The sequence below is a fragment of the Cupressus sempervirens genome, chromosome 2, assembly GCF_028749045.1.
Source record: "Cupressus sempervirens isolate cs-2001-9-10 chromosome 2, ASM2874904v1, whole genome shotgun sequence".
Taxonomy (NCBI): domain Eukaryota; kingdom Viridiplantae; phylum Streptophyta; class Pinopsida; order Cupressales; family Cupressaceae; genus Cupressus; species Cupressus sempervirens.
The window spans coordinates 743,655,463-743,677,395 of record NC_143119.1 but is presented as its reverse complement, the minus strand read 5'-3'; the positions used below and the strand labels follow the sequence as shown (position 1 = coordinate 743,677,395).

The 21,933-nt window shown below is 37.3% G+C and overlaps 1 protein-coding gene across 3 annotated transcripts in view; it reads left to right on the top strand.

Moving 5' to 3' along the window:
* The window catches only part of LOC149575521 (ketose-bisphosphate aldolase class-II family protein), a 392,222-nt gene that overhangs the window by 34,033 nt on the left and 336,256 nt on the right, over positions 1-21,933 (top strand). For all 3 annotated transcript variants that reach the window (XM_089815285.1, XM_089815286.1, XM_089815284.1), the window contains exons 6-8: positions 8,925-8,998; positions 9,195-9,249; positions 9,339-9,387. In XM_089815285.1, coding sequence (XP_089671411.1) covers positions 8,925-8,998; positions 9,195-9,249; positions 9,339-9,387 — 178 coding nt within the window. The remainder of the gene's footprint in view (positions 1-8,924; positions 8,999-9,194; positions 9,250-9,338; positions 9,388-21,933) is intronic.

Sequence of the window (21,933 nt, the reverse complement as noted above, 5' to 3'; positions counted from 1 at the left end):
GAAAATAAAGCTCTTCGATTTGGGGTAAATCAATGACAACAACAATTGTCTGTACTGTTACTAGAAATGGTATACCCCTGATTGTCACATTGTCCTAGAGGAACCCCTAAGTAAATTTTACGACGATGACATGGTTGTAACCTTGTAACCCTCAGAAATACCCTTGGAAATATCGATGCCATCCCGTGTGACGAAAAATCTTGTTGGGCTCATTGCTTGCCTGTAACTTGTCCATCGAATCAGGTTCAAAGCGCTTGTGTTTGCCACCCATTGCAACCAGAGGCAAGGAATTTACAGGAAACAATATTGAACTAGGCGAAAAGGCTATGAAAACTGATTAAGAGTGGAGTGTTTATGTGAAAAGACCATAGATGACGAATGACAAGGACAAGAGTAATCATCAACGGAGGTGACAAACTTAAGACATTATTATTACAGGTCAGACGACACCCCTCCCATCTTTATCATGAAAATGTCTTGGTTTCGCCAAAATTAGAGATAGAATAAAACAAAAATAGAAAGTACCGCTAAAAAAAGAAGGTGAGAATACTCCCTGGAAAGCATGATAGTGAGTAGGTAGACATGGTAATGATGTGGAAATGTGACATCATGAGATGCAAAAAGATCTGCCAGTTGAGACGGCAATTGATGACGCAGTAACAATCAAAAGTTTTTGGTAATAGTGTGTGCCAGGAAGTTTGGGGAAGATAAGGGAAACAATAGGAAGTGTGATGTAGCAGATGATAGTTTGATACGAGTTGAGTGATCTAGCGTTTGCTGAAACAGGGGATTAAATGGATGAACGATGATTGGAAAAATGGTAGGACGAAAATGACTGCAACTCAACGGTCCAAATTCTTTTAAATAGTCAAAATGTAACTAAATGCATAAGATAAACCATTCGAGTTTCATTTCCTTTTCACTATAGACATTTGCACATACATAATTGATCTCTGCTCTGCAATTAATTCCTAATGAAAACATATGACATCATAAACAATACACAAACTCACAATACCAACTGAAATGATCTCACTAGGATTTCCAGGAGGGAGCCCTTCCTTTGGTTCTTGGGGGGAGGGGAAAGACTAGCACACACTTACTACGACAGCTCCAATTCCAAATAAATGGACAAACACATACAAAGTGATTAAAAACGGAGTTTCTATTATATTGATACCGAGCTTATTTTCTTATGATCATGCATGGGTTTATATAGCTTCAAAATGTATAGAAATAGAGTTTGGATCAAATGAGTAGACTGTAGGCCATAGTCCCAAAATTACATGAGTTTGTTTTGGTTGCTGGCCATCAGTTTTAATAGCAAAGCAAATAAAACTAAAGCTAATTCGTGATATTTGAGTTGTAGCCTTAAAATGGCGACATCAATTATTACAAAGCAAAACAACAACACAGTTTTCTAGCATCCAACCTCCTTTCGCCATGAGCCCTCTCGTTCATCATATAGTTCCTGTTGCAATTTGGAATGCAAAATACATTATTAATAAAACAAATGCTTATGTTTAGGAGCTATCCTTCCAACTTTTAAAGGGGTACTAAATATTCTATTTTTCTACCAATAATTTAGCAAAAAGGAGTTATATGACAGAGGTGAGAGGTACGCGAGGGAAAAGACTAATGAAAAAAAAACACTACTAGGACTCATTTAGAGCTCCGAAGATTGATGTTCAGAAGGAGTTTGATACATTTCATCAAAGGGAGTAGATAGAGGATGTGATTCAGCCAAGCTTCGGTAATCTCGGTCATATTGATTCAGAGGGAGTAAACCATGTTGAGATGGATTCTCTAGTGATCAATAAATTATAGCAATCAAGAGGACTGTGATTCATGAATATACCTCATGACTATGTGATTTTAATGGGCCTACCCCCGTGTACATCGTGAGGAAGTGATGACTTCCAAATGATGTCACTTGTATTTTTAGAAATTATTAAAAGGTGATGATCTTACAATAACTTAATTTTCTATAATGATGGATATGTTACAATGTCTATGCAAATCATGATAGATTATACTTTGCATGGCGGATGTGTATATGGTATGCATTATGAGAATGCGTGTGCACATACCTTACAAACATTTTTTTAGTACATGGTGAATGTAATGCAAAATGATGTTTTGGAGGCCATTATTGTTAATTCCATATAACTATGATAATCATGACTGATCTGAACTACGGATCGTTAGATCTTGTAAAGCTTGGAGATCCTTAGAGAGGATCGGCCTCTTAAATACCTTCTATGTATGACCTAATCGGCAGCTTCAATAGGAGCATTTATTAATGTTATATTTGTATAGTATAGTTAGTTTACTAAGTAATTCTAATATCCTTAAAGATGTCGATCTTGGGAATATATTGTTTAGTTTATAAGTAAGGCCAACTTGAGTCATGTTCTTTCTAATGACATGCCTCTTGGTTGCCATATAAATAAAGGGGTAAGGATGTGGAAAATTATGATCCCAGAGAATGTGAGAAACTTGGACACTATAAAGAAAATTGCCTAGATAATACAAAGCAGCAAGTAAATTTGTACAAACATTACTAAGAAAGAGGAAAATTATTATCCTGAGAACTTTGTAATGTATTTAGTGCTATCAAATCAAGTATCAAGCAAAGCATGGGTAATTGATAGTGGATCATCTTGATACATTATAGGATACAAAGAAGTACTAGACTCAATATTAGAAGAAGTTAATGGCGAAGTTACCATACGTGATAATTCATCTCATTCAGTCAAAGGAAGTGGGAATTGCACCTTGTAACTGAAGTCGGGTATTTCTCTCCATCTCAAAAGAGTACTCTATGTACTAGGAATAAAGAGGAATCTAATCTCTGTTACAACACTTGAAGACGATGGGCATAATGTTGCATTCATGGATGGTAAAGTAATGACCTGGTCTAAGAACTCTTCATTTAAAAAATCAAAGTTGATTGGTGAAAGAAAGGGATACTTGTATGAATTAAACATAGAACCTATTCAAGCCTTAATTCATGAAGCTGCTGATATAAACGAAATATGGCATAGAAGGTTAGGACATTTAAACTTCAAAGCTTTATCGAATATGGAGAAGATGGTTACTAGTTTACCTAAGTTGAATAAAGATCATTCAAGCATATGCAAAGGATGCGCTCTGGGTAAGAACACCAAAAGTCCATTTCATGATAGCACTAGAAAAACTAACAATGTTTTGGAATTAGTCCACTCAGATTTACGTGGACCTATGTACTTCCTTATCTTGGAGGATTCTGGTACTATATACTTTTTATAGATATTTTTTAGGAAAACATGGATTTACTTCTAAAAATGTAAAGAATCGGAAGAAATCCTTAGGAGATTTAAAGAATTCAAAACCTTAACCGAAAACCTATCAGGACACAAAATTACAACTGTTAGGACTGATAATGGAGGGGAATATACTTCAGATTTGTTTAAAGATTTTTGTAAAGAAGCAGGAATTAAAAGGGAGTATACTATTCCTTATAACTCACAACAAAATGGGGTAGCAGAAAGGAAGAATAGAACAATTATAGAAGCAACAAGAGCTATGATATTTGATCAGAATTTAAAATATTATCTTTGGGCAGAAGCCTCATGTACTGCTATCTATATTCAAAACAAAAGTCCTCACTCCCACCTTAGAGATAAAACTGCTGAAGATGTCTTTTCAAAGATTAAACTAAATATAAGCTATCTTAGGATATTTGGGTGCCCAATACATACACATGTTCGAAAAGATAAGAGAACTAATTTGGAACCCTTTGGGAGGAAAGGTATTTTTGTTGAGTATAGTGAAACATCTAAAGCATATAGAATTTTCATGCCTGGTAAGAAAAATATTGAACTTAGTAGGGATGTAAGATTTGAAGAAGATTTAGCACTCAAAAGAGCCCTTAGTTCTGAAGATCCTACACATTTACCGAGTTCTGAAGAAAATCATGAATCTGAGTTTCAGAGGGAGAACATTGAAGAAATTGAAGATGAAATTCAAAATCTTAATCTTGAGGAAACTCAAAATCCTATGAGAAGACCACTTTGGCCTATTAAGACTGTAGAGGAAGCACAAGACTTTGTTGCACCCTCTGGAACCTTCATAGAAAGCAAAAGACCCAAGAGATTTTCTAATTATGCAACGAACATTAGTGATTTATCTAAATCAGAACCAACCAATGTTTCAGATGCTATTAAACATACAACTTGGAAGGATGCTATAACGAAAGAATACTAATCCATTATTAAGAATATTGTTTGGGAACTTGTTCCAAGACCTGAAGGAAAATCTGTCGTTTCTTCTAAGTGGATATTTAAGGTCAAGCATGCTATTGACACTAGCATTGAAAAATATAAAGCCAGATTTGTAGCTAGAGGATTCTCTCAGAAGGAGGGAATTGATTATGAAGAAACCTTTGCTCCAGTTGCCAGATACACCTCTGTAAGGGCAGTCTTAGCTATTACAACATTGAAGGGATGGAAAGTATGTTAGATGGATGTGAAAACAACATTTCTGAATGGAAAGATTATAGAAGAGGTATATTTGGAACAATCGTAAGGATTTGAAACTCATAACCCTAAAGTCTTTGTTTGCACGTTCAAGAAAGCTCTCTATGGGCTTAAATAGTCTCCAAGGGCATGGTATGAAGGAATTGATAAGTATCTCTCCAGTTTAGGATTCTCCAAGAATGAAGCTGATTCAAATCTCTATTATAAAAAGGTTAAAGATGATATGATAATTTTGATACTATATGTTGATTTACTAATAATAGTTGATCATCATCTTATAGATCAATGCAAGAAAGATCTAATCAGAGAATTTGTAATGAAAGATTTAGGACTCCTTCATTACTTCCTAGGATTGGAAGTATGGCAGCACTCTGACAACATCATACTTAATCAAGGAAAGTATACATTAGACATCTTGAAGAGATTTGGAATGTGGAATTGCAGACCTATGTCTTGTCCTAGAGAGACTAATCTACACAAACTTAAGAAAGCAATTGCAGAATCACCCTCCTTAGATTCTACTCTTTACAGACAAATGATTGGGTTTTTTATGTACTTGGTAAAAAAAGATCTAATATTTGCTATGTTGTTAATGCTTTAAGTTAGTTTATGTGTGAGCAAAAGGAGATTCACCTAGTTGCAGTCAAACACATCATGAGATACTTACAAGGCACTCTTAACCTTGGGCTCAAGTATGATAAAGTTGACGTGGACTTACATGCGTACATAGGCTCAAATTGGGCTGGAAGTGTTACTGATAGGAAAAACACTTCAGGATGTTGTTTCAGTTTAGGCTCAATGATCTCTTGAGAAACAGTGTGGCTTAGAAAGTTACTTGTGGGATTATTTGGTCAACCCATGAATTCTACTATTATTCACTGTGATAATCAGAGTTCCATCAAGCTTTCTTTGAATCCGGTTTTTCATGATAGGTCCAAGCATATTGAAATTCCTTACCATTATGTAAGAGATATGGTAGACAGGAATATTGTAAAGTTAGAATACATTTGCACTGCAGATCAGACAATGGATATTCATACCAAACCTCTCTCTCTCGTAAAGATAGATCACTTTAGAAAAAGACTTGGTATGGTTGAATTATAATACATTTGTATTCTTTAATTTTTAATGAAATAATTGAGTTAAAATTATTATTGTCAAGCTATCGATTGTTATGGGCTCACCATTTGTATTCATTATCTAAGAGGTGACAATCTCTGAGATAATGAACACTTGTATAAAAGACATTATGAGAGATGATGATCTCTAAGATAATGTATTGAAAAGTAGACATTTCAAGATTATATTGTGATGTAGACATTTCTATGGCTATGAGTCACAACTTGGATAAATGAAGAATTTAATCATTTTCCAGATTTTATCCTGTGCATTGGTAGATCTTAACTCAAGATCATATTGTGATATAGGCCTGTCAATACCCTTGAGTCACAACTTGGATGAAGGAAGAATTCAATCATTCTCCAAATTTTATCTTGTATGTTGCATTCCACGCAATACTGTTATCACTAGTATAAGTGACAAGTCATATCACAGGGATACTAATATGACATAGTAGCATGTGTTCAATGATACCACATGCTTAGAAGATTCAGATAGATATAGAGTATCAATCTATGCTTATTCATCTTGATTGATAGTGCTAGATATGTTATCTCTCAGTATGATTATCAAGTTAAGAGGGAGTGTTAATTCCATATAACTCTGTTCATCATGACTGGTCTGAACTACAGATCATCAAATCTTGTAAAGCTTGGAGATCCTTAGAGAGGATTGGCCTCTTAAATACCTTCTATGTATGACCTAACCGACGACTTCAATAGGAGCATTTATTAATGTTATATTTGCATAGTATAGTTAGTTTACTAACTAATTCTAATATCCTTAACGACGCTGATCTTGGGAATATATTGTTTAGTTTATAAGTAGGACCGACTTGAGTCATGTCCTTTCTAATGACATGCCTCTTGGTTGCCATATAAATAAAGGGGTAAGGATGTGGATAAAGGACACACAAAAGAATAAGGTTTGCTCCTTTAGCATTACTGCCCTATGCGATTTATTGTAGGATAAGAACATTTCCAGAATAGTTATTATACTCCAAGTAACACTTATATAAAGGTCTGTATATTCAAGACCATCTTCAACATCAAGTAAGGCATTATATCACTTGGATTTGTAGCAGAATTTGCAGAAACTATACAATTACTCAAAGAGTATTTGGTGAATATCATATATTATTATTTTGGAGACCAATACTCAAATGTGAGATCAAAATGGTGAATATCATATGTTGATATTCTAGAGACTATTGCCTTATTGAGTACGTGGTGAATATCAAGTGTTGATATGAATTTGGAGACTATTACTCAAAGTTTTGGTGAATATCATAAGTGGATATTATTAAGGCCAATACTCTTGATATCATATGTGATATTAGAATGTTGAATATCTTTTGATCAAAGATATTCTTATATTACATTGAGGTAACATATGGTCATGTGTTTATCCTCACTAGCTAAGAGGGAGTGTTGATGTTTTGTAGCTTTACTCGGATATATATATATATATATATATATATATATATATATATATATATATGTGTGTGTGTGTTTAATTATGATAATGAACAGACATGTCCCATGAAGGGGCATGTCTATTCTTTCACTCTCTTATAAGTATAATGGGAGGCTGTAGATAGAAAATACATATCAAATACATGGCAATGCTTGGTACATTTGCAGCGATCCTGGAAATCCAACAATATTGCTATTGTAGGCCAATCCAATGATAATCTATTAATATTATACTTCCATTGGTGTTAAATTGAGTACTATTGGGTATATCTCATGTGGTGTGTTTGTGCATTTCTGCTGTTGCATTCTTGCTGCAAGGATTTGACATATCCTTTGGGGATTCTTTGTCCTTGGACTGCATCATTTGGTGTTAGTGCATAGGTTTGCACAAACCTGCAAGTGCAAAGAATCTAGTTTTGGCTTGCAAGTCCTTGTTGTTGTGGAGTGGCAAAAGTTGAAGTTCTGATCTGCATCAACCGAAGGAAGAGTGCAAGGTGGCAGAAGGAAGGTTTGGATTTGTTGTGAACTCATTGCTATTGATAGATATGAGCATTGGAGATTGGAAGAATCAAAATTTTACTTGTGAACTTGGTTGTGGGGTGGTAGAATAAGATTGAATCTGACCTATGAAGGGTAGAGGTTGGACAAGCAGATTGATTTGTATACATTTATATAGTTCTCATGGTACCAGACAAACCTAGTTGCTCGAGGTAGATTGTTAGTGTTGGTAGATTGTCGGATTGGTTTGGACAATCAACACGAATCTTGGACGACTAGAGTAGATGATGGAGGATTTCAGAAATGAGATAAGGACCGAGTTCCAGAATGCTTTGGCTGGGGCTAGGTGGAACCCTGAGACTGAAGATGAATTTGAGGAAGCTGCTGAATTTGAGGAACCCTATTGTTATGTTTGATAATATTGGTTGTCTATTAAAATATTACTTGTCCATATTAAATTGGTCATCACTCTCGGGTAGTTGTAAATGTTGGTTGGTTGATGGTTGTGTTCCTCTTGGAAATCATTGGGTCCTTCAAATATGATATGTACTGCCAAGGAAGGTTAGATGGTTTAGTTGGATGAATTGTAGTCCTTGGCCAACCATCTCTGGTCTTCTCTATTTTGAATTAATAAGTGAATAAAGATATATTCTACTTTTGTATCTAGTACGCACTTCCATCTTTATCATATTTCATATACGTAATTATTAGGTATAGCAGTAAACAATGGGTTTATTTTGGTTCCTTTTAGACTCCTTAAGACACCATCTCCTATGCAAATATGCAGATGTATTGATCTAGATCACGCATCTGGCTTGAACCATATTGAAATCTAGGGCAAATACCTGCAAACTGGCAACGTGGAAAAATTCTAATTTTGAGAACTTCAAATTTCTGAATCTCATTTTTGGCCCTGACCAAACGACAACCTTTTATTATTAGTTAGTCAACTCCATTGTAGATTAATCATATTTCATAATGCAGTTAAGAGAATCCAGGGCATTCCATGTGTCAAATTGTCAACTTGGAGCAAGTTATTGCCTTCTAGAGTTAGAGATGGGGTGAAATTATCCTTCAGAAGACCATTATGAAAAGTTGATGGGCAGCTTGAATTTTTTTTTCTCTGATTTACACTATTTGTATTAACAAAGTGAGAAATAATTTTCATCAGAAAATAATAAGTTACAACTATCATCACATCAGGAAAAATGCTGTTTACTTAGGGGACTTGGTTATCAAAATCTTTCTAGCCCTTGGAATGTTAAGAACATATTTCCTCTGGGCTCATTTGTGTCCATTTTGCCACTTACAGCTGAGAGGAACCTTTTCCTTGTAGACGCGCCAGTTTCTGGAGGTTTTACTCGGGCTGCAAGTGGAACATTGACAGTAAGATGTGTTTGCAGATTTTATGTATTTCCCTTTGAATCTAAATATGTAATAAGGAGCTATATCTTCTGAGTGGAAATGAAATTGAGAAGCTTCATGTTAACATCTCTTATGTTACCATGGGATGGAAGTGATTTCCAATCAATTTATGGTCAGAGTTTTCATTATTTTATTACATTTGTTGGAAATAATTCAGATAATGGCATCTGGAACAACTGAAGCATTAGAGAAGGCAAGGCCTGTGCTCTCTGGTAATAGTCTTGCAAGTCACTTGAAATCAAATTTATCTCTTGTTTTCCATTGTTTCCTAACTGCCTTTCTAAATTTGTTTTTGAAACAGCAATGAGTGAGAAACTTTTCATTGTTAACGCTGAGATAGGTGCTGGCAGGTGCGAGAAACTTCTTATTCTATTTATGCCCTTAAAGTTAATTTGAGTCAAATCCCAGATCTCATGTGTACCAAAGTTTTGATGGTTAAAATAAGCTCAGAAAATTGTTAATAAAAAACTTGTTAATTCCAAGAAAACTGATAATTTAAACATCACTGAAATCTGAATAATTATGTACTGATTATTTTCTGATCAGAACAGTACATTGGATATATTGTTTTTACGTTCTTACTTGTTGCCACTCTATTGCTTGCAGGTGCATGCCATGCTTGATTGATTGAAAGCGTTTTGAAACAAATTATGTACAATTTAAATTTGTAAATATCTCTTGCAGTGTAACAATTACAGAATTTGTGTTTTGATAACTTGCTTTCTAGCTTCTGGCTATAAATGCAATTCAGATGAGATTATAAACTGAGTATGAGGTTTTAGATTGGATTATGGTGATAGTGTAGTTATACAATACAATGGAAAATATTTGTTGGCTGGTTCAGATTGGGTCAGTTACCACTTTAGCAAAAGGATCTAATGCCCATGTTAGGTGGATAGGAAAACAGCTAGAGGACATTTCTTTGAGTAGAGGTTTCCTTAAAGATTTAGAAATAAATAATTAGTCTATATATATACATATACACACCTACGTAACTGAGCTCGTCTAACCCTCTCACCGCACTTCCATGTTTGTGTGGGTATTGTTCTGGTTTTGGTCCTTCATTGGTGCCTCATTGGGTTCTCCTAAGGTACTACTGTGGGTGCTTGGGAGGGACTTCGGGCAAACTTGGGCCAAATCCAACCCAACCGAGAAGTACCTTAGGGCTGCACCCCCCACCGGCCCACCTTGGTTTTTCCTGTTAAATAATTACCAGAAACATATGAGAAAATATTTATTAAAATAAATGCAGAGAACACAATAGTTATCCTGGGAAAAACCCTCTTCACAGAGGGAAACAACCCAACTTGCCAAGAAACATATCTTTATTGGATTTTGCCAAAAATCATTACAATATCTCTGTCACTTAAGGATCTACAACCTCTATGCTCACACATGGATCCAAGTCTTTAAGTACTTAAAGAAAGGTTCGAAAATTCTTATATGACACAGAGAAAAACAATCAGATGCACACACTTAAATGGAGCTGTATACACTCATTGCATAAATATAAAAATTTGAACATAGAGCATTCAATACTCAGAACAAATTGTCTAGAATCAATAATAATAAAATTTAATCTCTTAAGCACGCAGACGTGTTCTCCAACATTAAAGTTCTCATGCACGATTCTGAAACATCTCACTTCAGTATTCAAAGATGCTTGTGGTGCTGCTAATCATATTAGCCAAAAAAACTCTCTATATGTTCCTAAGAAAAAATGACGGATGACAAAGAAGTGCCGTTGAAGACAAATCGATTGCAGTTGCAAAGGAAATTTGCCTGACGGTGAAAGACCAAGAGCTGTTAGTGACTTGGCTGTGAGTAACTGAAGACCGGAATAAATACATGATGGTGGACAATAAAATAGAGTCGATAACAATAGCCAGCACACAAATAAAATAAGTTAACTGCCAAGTTGCCAAATAACAGAACAGTCATCGATGCCACATCACCATGAGAATGGAACATACGCAGATGGCATGTGTAGAGCCAAAATAAACTTATGACGTGAAAGGATGAACTGGAACGGCAGTGACAGAATAGAAGAGCAAAAGTACAAACTGCATAGATGCATTAACTCAGGAAGGTAGAATACCAGAATTTGCAGAAATGATTAGAATTATGTGAGGATCTGTCTTGCGGTTGCCACTGGTTTCAACACTCCTTAGCAAGAGAGATCTTTAGAGTACCATCTTGAAAATAATACATTTTGCTGCAACACAAGATATGTCAACAATAATTCTCATAACAGATTTAAAAAAAATTGTTATCTCAATATAACAATTTACCATAGATACTCCTAGAGAGTCAACCAAAAATAATGTCATGAAATCACACTCATGACTCCCATCATGCCTAATAGCAGAGGATGGATCAAGGGATTTCACTTCGAACTTCTCTCAGAGAGAACTCGTTAACAAGGGATTGCTCGTCGAACTTCTCTCACAGAGAAGAGCTCATTGATCCAGGGATTGCACCTCAAACTTCTTCCATAGAGAAGAACTCATCAATCAAGGGGTTGCACCTCAAACTTTTTACGTAAGCAAGTGGAAAATATTTGCTTGTTATAACAGAGACCAAGAGGTCTATATATACAAAAGTATGGAATGATGTTCTCTTAGGAAATGCTCGTAAAGAATAGAAACTTTCTATTCTAGCTAAGAGAAAACTAACAGTTATCTACAACTAACTAAAGAATAGAAACATTCCATTCTAGAAACAAAAAACTAAATATTAGAAACATTCTAATATTTACAGAAGATTACAATAGATAACCATTAGATACTAAACAGAGATAATAGAAACTCTCTATTATTGTAATAAAACTTCTCTCACAAAGAAGAACTCATTAATCAAGGGATTGCACCTCGAACTTCTCTTGCAGAGAAGAATTCATTAACAAGGGATTGCACCTTGAATTTCTCTCACAGAGAAGAACTTCTTAAAAACATGCATGGAATCATTGAAGTTGAGACTCTCTCTCAATAAAAGAATCATTTTCTACCATGCCAAGCTTGTTTCGGAAGTTGCAAAACTTCACTCTTGGAAGTGGCTTTGTAAGTATGTCCGCACACTGCTCCTCTGTAGAAATGTACTTAAGTTCAATGGCTTTCCTTTGAATCATGTCCCTTAAATGATGATATTTGTTTTCCACAAGTTTTGACCTATCATGAAACACTAGATTAGCTGATTGCTTCCAACTTTGATTTTCACACATAATTGTTTGAGGTTCTAAAGATTGTCCAAATAAATCTGTAAGTAAATTATGAAGCCAGACAACTTCTTTTGTAGCCATACATGCTACAACATATTCAACTTCAGTTGTGCTTTGAGCCACACATCACTGTTTCTTGCTGCACTGTAGTTGGAATAAAGTAACTAATGTGCTTAGTACTTGTTAAAGTTTAGTTGGGCTGGGTAGTGAGGAGGCAAAGAATAACACTCAAAAGTGCTCTTCCTATCATATACACACCCACTCCAATATGAATCGAATCCCTGTAAGTTGAGCTCAACATTTGAGGAATATTTTAATTTATGTCATATTGTACCACACACATATCTCAAGATATTTTAGCTGCCACAAGATGAATTTGTCTTGGTTCCTACATAAATTAACTCAAAGTGTTCACCACATAACATATATCAGGTCTTGTGTTGATCAAATACATTAAGGAATCAATAAGCTGTTTGTACATGGTAGGGTCAACTAAATCCGAAATAGCTGCATCCTCATGTAACTTTTTCAGATTTTCTTCCATAGGTGTAACCATAGATTTACACTCTAGCATTTCAAATCTTTTCAAAATATCTACTGCATATTTACCTTGATTTAAAATAATTTCGTTTGGTCTTTACCAAACCTCAAGTCCAAGAAATAATGCAACAATTCAAGGTCTTTTATTTCAAATTCTGAAGTTCTTTCTTGCACTTATCAACGAGATTATCATCACCAGTAATAAACAAGTCATCAACATAAAGTAAAGAATCAATACTTTGTCATTATTTACCTTGAACTATAAATTTGGATCAGCATCATTCTTATTAAAACCCAAACTTAGAAGGTAGTGATCAATCCTTTCATATCAAGCACATGGAGCTTGCTTAAGACCATATAATGCCTTTTTTAGTTTGCACATGTGAGACTCCCTGTCATGAATCACAAATCCTTCTGGCTACTCAATGCAAATTTTCTCTTCAATAACTCCATTTAGAAAGGTTTTTTTTGCATCTATTTGGAGAAGTTTCCAACTCTTTGCTGCTACAATAGCAATGATTATCTTAAATGAGGTGTATTGTACGATTGAGCTACAAGAGCAAAAGTTTCTTCATAATCTAGCCCTTCTTTTTGAGAAAATCCTCTAGCAACAAATGTGACTTTATATTTTTGTATACTACCATTAGTAGCATGTTTAGTCTTAAACAACTATTTGGAAGAAACTATAGCTTTACCATTTGGTCTTGGAACTATATCCCACACATCATTTTCAATGATTGATTGATATTCTTCCATCATAGCTTCTTTCTAAACTTGCTGATTAGAAGCTTCTTCAACATTGGAGGGTTCAAAAACAATAATGTTGCTCATTAATGCTACATAATCAGCATACTTATGAGGCCTTTTACTTTCTCTGAATGCACCATGTTGCAAATGGTTCAGCTTCTTCCACAATGTTCCTAGCCCACTATGGTCTTTTCTTGTTGACTGAAGAAGTAATAGGACCCGCTGAAATATCAATAGGATCTATAGGATGAGCTGAATCATTTAAATCTGCATTCTTCCTCTGGATCTCAAAGGGTGGATCTGGATCAGCCATCTCTGTATCTTGAGAATGCTTAAAATCTTCCTCATTGTCAGCCGATTGGATGGTCCCGACGATGTTTCTATAGCCGACAGAATGATTGTCGTCGATGGTTTGTATTTTGTAGCCGACGGGTAAATAGTTTGTAGCGGACATAATGTTTGTGGCCGACTGACTCCTCCAGGAAGGTTCGGCGGATAGTATTTATATCCCCTCTGGGATCATTGTAAATCATCTTCGATCTTCTACTAATTAATCTTATCAAGCATAATGTATGTATGGCATATGCGAATATAATTCTGCTATTCTGTTCCACTGTCTGTATGCGTTGATTCCTTTACCAGTACGGTAAACATTTGGCGCCGTTGCCTTATGAATCTGGAAGGTGGGAGGAATGAAGATTAATGCCAAATCAACTTAACAAGGATCGAAATAAGGCGAAGGAAAAAGATGGAATCCGTACTACACAAGAACATTTAATTCTGGCACAGCAGGTAGATTGCCGAAGGAGATTCCAGAAGATTGCCGATGGAAATAGGAGTGCGGAGGCATTGTTGGAGGAGACTCGACAACGGGTGGAATTGGTGGAAGAAGCACGGGAGGAGTTTTTGAATTTGTGTTCGCCAAGGGAAGAGAATCCAGATAGAAGAGCATCGACTCGCACGACTCGGAGTGCTGATGGAGCACCGATGGAGCAAGAGCGTGGAGTGAACTCTTCGTCCGAGATATACTTCCATAGGGGACGACTTCAGAAAACCCTTCTTCACCAAGGTTCTCAGTGGTTGAGTCCGTTGGTGTGGGACACCAGTCCGCCGGTGTAGAAGTGCAGTCCGTCGGTGTGGGAGACCAGTCCGCCGAAGTGCAGTCCGCCGGTGTGGGAGTGCAGTCCGCTGATGTGGGAGTGCAGTCCGCCAGTGTTGCAGGACCGAGCAACGCTTGTTTACAGACACCAATCGTGATGGCGTTACCAAAAGAGAAATTGCCGGAGTTTGATGGCGATGGTACGACCGATCCCATTCGACATAGTAAAACATGTGAAACGATTTGGAGGGCAAATGGCATAACTGATGAAGACGACTGGATGAGACAATTTCCGACAACCCTATGGGGCGTGGCAATTGACTGGTTTACTAGTACAGATCCGCAGAAGCTTGGATAGTTGGAATAACATTAAAAAGGAGTTTCTGGCAGAATTTAAACTGTTACAGGATGATAATGAAATTTTAGCAGAGATCTTCAATACTAAGCAGGGGAAGAACGAAACTGTCCGCGTTTACGCCAGGAAATTAAAAGACTTGATAAACAAAATGGAAAGTAAGTCGGCAGACGAACTTCAAAAAAGATGGTTCGTGGAAGGCCTACGCTCGAAGATGCGGAGGAAAATGAAAATTGTGCCACCATCGTCATACACAGAAGCTTATAACAGAGCATTGGACCTCAAAAGTGAGCAGAAAACAAAGAAGAACACTAGCTTATCTGATTCTGATGACGACGAGCCTGCCGGAGAAGATAGCAGCGACGATGAAGGCAGTAGCAAGAAGGTCCGCGCTTTACAGAAGGACATGATCCGCATGATGAAAGAGTTTAAAAACATGCAGAAGGAGCCAAAAGGCAGTGAGCTATGGTGCACGGAGTGTAAGACCGACGGTCATACTAAAGGATCGTGTCCAAAGAACCAATTTTGTGACATTTGTCAGATCATGAGCCATTCGACAAAAGAGTGCCCCTTTAACATGAAGACAAGAGGATCTTCGCAGGTGTTTCTCACACAGGAGGCTTCCCCGTCGGGTAGTAGCGGAAATACAAATAGCGCAAGTGCCACATCCGGAGGGTACAGGAATAATAACAGAGGGCAAAATAACAACAATACGAATAATAACAATAATAATCAGAGCCAAAGTCGAACCCAGTATGATGCAAACGGACGACTGATCGTTCAATGTCGAGCATGTAATTTGTGGGGTCATTTTGTGCGGGATTGTACAACGGCAAACACACCAAAATTATTATGCAGATGGTGCGGACCCGACGATCACGAAGATTCCAAGTGTCCAAAGTCTGGAGTAAACTTGATCACTGTCGGCACGGATGTAGAGGAGGTTTTGGCAATTACACGGAGGCAAGCGAAGGAAAAAAAAAAATTGGGGGAAATGCAGGCAGAAATTGCAAAGGCATCGTCGGCGAGGACATCTTAGTTGAAGGACATCACCAACACCTTGGCAAGGAACTTCGCAGAACAAAACATTGTACGACAGATCTTACAAATAGAGATACCGGTCAAGATAAGTGACCTCACAATGCCCCAGTTACGGATGACCATTCTGAATCATACACCGTTTTCGAAAGCAACGGAGGACACAGGAAGGGACAGTAGGGAAGTAACGACAACAGACCCAATGCTGCTGGCACTCACATCCGGATGGCATCCGGCGATCGTCGAGATGGGGATTTTGGGAAATGTTTTGACAGATACAATTGTCGACGAAGGGTCCGGCGTGAATGTGTTGCCGGAGGATACTTGGAAGAAGTTGAGAAAGCCGACACTATGGCCACCTACATTCCAGTTGCTCACGGCAGACTAGCACGGGATCAAACCATTAGAAACCTTGAGGGTGCAACCGGTAACCATTGGTACCCAACCATTTTTATTGGATTTTGTAGTCATTCCATTGAGAAGAAAAGGATATGATGCTATTCTGGGACGGGATTGGTTGGTGCAAGCAAAAGTAAAACATGATTGGAAACGAAATACCCTATCAATGGAGCGCTAAGGCAAAAGATTCATAATTGACCTGCACACACAAATGGTAGGTGAGGAGGAAGCATTGTCAGACTTAGAAGGTGAAGGCGACAGTGACGACGAAAGAAATGATGATGAAGGAAAGAGGAGAATGGAACCGAACGACGAAGGAGTATTAACACTAGGAGGATCAAATGATGACGACCTAGACTCGGTGAATGGCCTTTACCACTGGCAGATAGAAGACTACGAATTGTTTCCGAGTTGTAATATGCTAAGGGTCGACGAAGGTGAGAAAAAAGAGGAAAATGAGTGTCTGAAGGAATACAGAGCAGTGGAAGAAGGAAAGGCGGTTATGCCTGAAGCTGAGGGGAAGAACATACAGTCCAAACCCAGAAAAAAGAAAGATCCCACCACTCGGTACACGGTGAACGGACCGCACAGGAGGAAAAGAACGCATTGCACCATAAAATTACTTGAAGGGTACCGACAACAAGGAAATAAGCTAGATGTGCGACGATCGCAGACACAGTGGGCGGTGAAGGTAACATAGAACAGACATAAGGCGTGGCATGACAAACTCAGTAGGTTTCAGCCGGGGCAGTTGGTACTCAAGTACGATGGTCGGGATGAAATCAAACAAGAAAGGTTTAAGGCAAGATGGGTTGGACCATATCAGACTCGGGAGGTTGGCGACAATCGGGTGATAAAATTGGAGACATTGGACGAGCAAGAAGTGCCTCCGGTAGTCAGTGGATTTAAATTGCAAATATATGGTGCTAGGAATATTCTGTCGCTATCATAGAATAACCCGCTGACTCCATCGTCGTTGCAGAATGGTGACGCCTGGAGGCAAAATTGAGGTGTTGTCTTTCTATTTTATTTTATTTTTGGCAAAAAAAAAATATAAAAAAAAGAAAGAAAAAAAAAAAAGAAAGAAAAAAAGAAAAAAGAAAAAATGAAAGAAGAAAAAAAAAGAAAAAAAAGGGTCCCGCGGGCAGATGTCCGTGGATAATCTTGCGGGTAGATGTTCGCGGACAGTCTCGCGGGTAGCTCGCGCGGACATGTCCCGCGAGCAGATGTTCGCGGACTATCCCGCAGGTAGCTCCCGCGGACATATCCTGTTGGTAGTTGTCCGCGGACTTTTCTGCGGGTAGGCTCCGCGGGAGATTGCCCCGCGGGCAGTCCTCCGCGGGAGATTATCCGGCGGCCATTCTCCTGTCCGCGGAAGCAATCTGCGGAGTTGTAAAACAAAATTCGCTCCCTTTTTTCCTGCTCTCCTCCATTATATCTACTGCGAGTTTTATATGTTCTTCCGTGTGGGCGTTACACTATTCGCGGGTTGGTGTTTCGATTCCACTGGGGGTCCTGATATTGCATGAAATGGATTAATGCGGGTTTTAGGGAGGAAATTCAAAGGAATAGATTGTTGGATCGTTTTCACTGCCGGAGGAATTGCTTGAGTTTCTCATTTGCAGAGGTCGGATTCAAGATTCCTCCTGTGGTTATCTGCTTGTTGGAGGTCGGAGGTCCGTGGGAAAGGTGTGCTTGGTTACGGCATAATTTTGTTAGCCTCTTCCGTGGGGTAACGGGCAGAGGAAACTCAAAAAAAAAAAGAAAAAAGAAAAGAAAAAGAAAACGATGACAAATTCAAGTTGTTCGGAATGAGTAGTAGATGATGCCAAAGGGAAGGGGAAGCATCAGTGGTTGCCAGAAAGAGTGTAGAATAGGTAGAAAATGACAGAAATGGTGTGTTCCGTGTAGTTTTGTGTGGGTTTCGAAGTGCTAATTTGGTCTTGGCGGTGAGGGGCTACTGCAGGCATGGAGTGTCTGTGTACCAGAGGCACTGCGAGTAGGTGTTGGCCGAGAGGTTGTCTTTTTGGATGCATAGAGAGCTCGGGAGGAGTGGGTCATCCAGAAGGCAGTACAGCGACACTTAGCTCAGTGGACCCAGTGTTGGAAGCAGAGAAAGCAACATAGGTGGCTATCAAGGTCAGCTTGAGGAGACAGTATTGTGTTAGCAGAGGCTACAGATGTAACTGGATGAATGTGGAAGTGATGTGACAGAAGCAGATTTTTGTTGTAGTCACTCTGTTAATGTATTTTGTTTGTTAATTTGTTTCAGATATTTTGTAATTGTCGTCCGGAGACGACTTTTCTTTTTGGGGGGAATGGTGTCAGCCAACTGGATGGTCCCGGCGGTGTTTCTGTAGCCGACGAAATGATTGTTATCGGTGTTTTGTATTTTGTAGCCGACGGGTAAATAGTTTGTAGCGGACATAATGTTTGTGGCCGACGGACTCCTCCGGGATGGTTCGGCGGATAGTATTTATATCCCGTCTGGGATCATTGTAAATCATCTTCGATCTTCTACTAATTAATCTTATCAAGCATAATGTATGTCTGGCATATGCGAATATAATTCTGCTATTCTGTTCCATTGTCTGTATGCGTTGATTCCTTTACCAGTACAGTAAACACTCATCATTTTCAACGTTAGATTCATTGGAAATCTTGCAAACTACACCTTCACCAAAAGTAACATCCCTTCTGAATTTAATCTATTTTTGACTTGAAATATAAATCTTGAAAACCTTTGAAGAATCAGTATATCCAACAAAGATACCTTTCTTTCCCGAAGTTTCTAATTTTAATCTTTTCTCTTTTGGAATGTGAATATAAACTGGACATCCCAAAATTCTGAAATAACTAATGTTTGGTTTAATACCTGTAAAGGCTTCTTCAAGGGTCATGTTGTCAAGAACCTGATGAGAACTATGATTTTGAATATGAACTGCAGCTCTGAATGCCTCAACCCATAGAAAGGTTTGAAGACTTTGACCATGAATCATTGTCTCTGCTGCCTCAATAATTGTCCTCTTCTTTCTTTCAGCTACACCATTTTGTTGAGAATTATGGGGAACACAAAACTCCATCTCATTTCCAACTTAGAGACATTTTCACCTCCATTATCAAACTTTGAAATTTTAATTTCTTTGTTAGATAAATTTTAAACAAGAGCTTTGAATTCCTTGAACCGGGATAACATCTTATTAGACTTCCTAGACTTAAGAAAAAAATCCAGCACTTACGAGAATAATCATTCATGAATGTAACATAATACCAAAAATCACTATGAGAAGCAACTAACGTTGGGCCACATAAATCTGAATGTATTTAATCTACAATATCTTTAGCTCTACTTTCACTACCATGAAAAGTGCTCTTGATGTTCTTACCTAGAGCACTTCCGTTGCAAATTCCTTCATGATTATGTTTCAGATCTGGGAGACCAACTACAACCTTTTCCATAGAGGATATGGTTCTGAAATTTAGATTCCCAAACCTCTTGTGCGAAAGTTCATTTCAGTCTGAAGTATTAAGTGCAAGAGTATGCATGGGATGCGCTGAAAGCTTGTAGAGACTATCATTGTGAACTCCAATTTCACGAGATGAATGGATACTGCAGATCTTTTTCAATGCCAGGACCTTGCCACCAGCCAAAGCAACATTACATCTTTTGTCTTCTAGAGGTGATATGGAAATCAGATTCGTCTTTATGCCTGGAACAACTAATGCATCACTAAGATAAAGAGGAATTTTGGAATCTAAATTAAATGAAATAGAACCAGCACTCTTCACTGAATAACTTGCATCATCATCAATTATGACTTGAAGATGAGAATCTTTTTCCTTCATATTAATAAGATGTTCTTCATAACCAGTGATATGACAAGATGCACCACTGTCAATCAGGCATGCGTTGCTGTTTGTAGGAATATTCAATATTGTTAGAAAGTGCAGAAATAAATAAGAATCCTTCAGAGTTTTCAACTTACTACTTTTTAGGAGAAGGATTTTCAACAGTTGTTGCAGCTTCCTGACTCTTTGGGCTAATATAACAATCTCTCGTGTAAAGTTCCTGCAAATTCGTTGGACTGAATATAGACTGGATTCTCTCTTCTTTATCTCCTTATAGCTTGCTGTGAATAACTTCAGATTATTGCCTTCAATTCAGAATTCTGTCTTTTACTTCTGCAATTTGTATGAAGGCAATAATGAGTAAAGAGCAGACTTGTATTTTATCTTGTGTGCTCTTCGACTTCATCTTTACCCTCTATAAGTATAGGAATCAAGGGACATGTCCTTAGAAATGACATGTCTCTTCCAAAAATCATTTGCCTAACCTCTAGAAGTTTGCGACTTTCTAGGAATAATTAAATATTAATCACAAACATAAAGAATGTTGTTAGATTAGTATTAAACCAAAATCCGAAGGATAGAAGCCGATCTTGCAAAGGGAATAATGCAAAGACTTAGTCCTTTACTTATCATGCTATATTAGATCTGATCGATTTGTTATCAGATCAGTATGCTTAACAAGTTACAGATTTAACACTCCCTCTTAACTTGATAATCCCACTTGAGAGGTATCATATCTAGCAACATCAATAAAGATGAACAAGCAGGAATTGATACTCAATATCGATCTGAATCTACTTAGCATGTGGTATCATAGAACACATGATACAATGTCATATTACTATGCCTGTAGTATGACAAATCACTGCTACTAGTGATAACAGTATTGCAAAGAATACAATGTACAGGATAAATCTGAAGAGTAATTTAATTTTTTCATTTATCCAAGTTGTGACTCATAGATACTAGTATTTTTATATCACAACATGATCCTGAATTTAAGACCTACCAGAATATAGGATAAATCCAGAGAATAATAAAATTCTTCCTTTATCCAAATTGTGACTTATTGACAATGTCAAAATCACAATATAATCTTGAACTCATCTAGATCTTACAGTAGAACTCTACTGTTTAGCACATTATCTAAGTGATCGTCATCTCTCATAATGTCTTTTATACAAGTATTCATTATCTCAGAGATTGTCACCTCTTAAATAATGAATACAAATGGTGGAGCCCATAACAGTCAATAGCCTGACAATAATTTTTTTTATTAATAAATTAAAGAATACAAATGGATTACAATTCAACCATACCAAGTCTTCTCCTGAAGTGGTCTATCTTCACTCTAGATAGAGGTTTGGTGAGTATGTCTACTATTTGATTTGCAGTGGAAACGTATTCTAATTTTGCAGTATTCCTATCTACCATATCTCTTACATAATGTAAGGAATTTCAATATGCTTGGACCTGTCATGAAACATTGGATTCATTGAGAGCTTGATGGAATTCTATAATGTCCCCAATTTTTTAATGTAATAATTAAATTAAATTAATTAATTAACTAGTCCCAGAATTTAAATAATATAATAAAAGGACCTTTAATTAATTAATATGGGCCCAAGTTAATATTTGTATTTGTAGTTCTG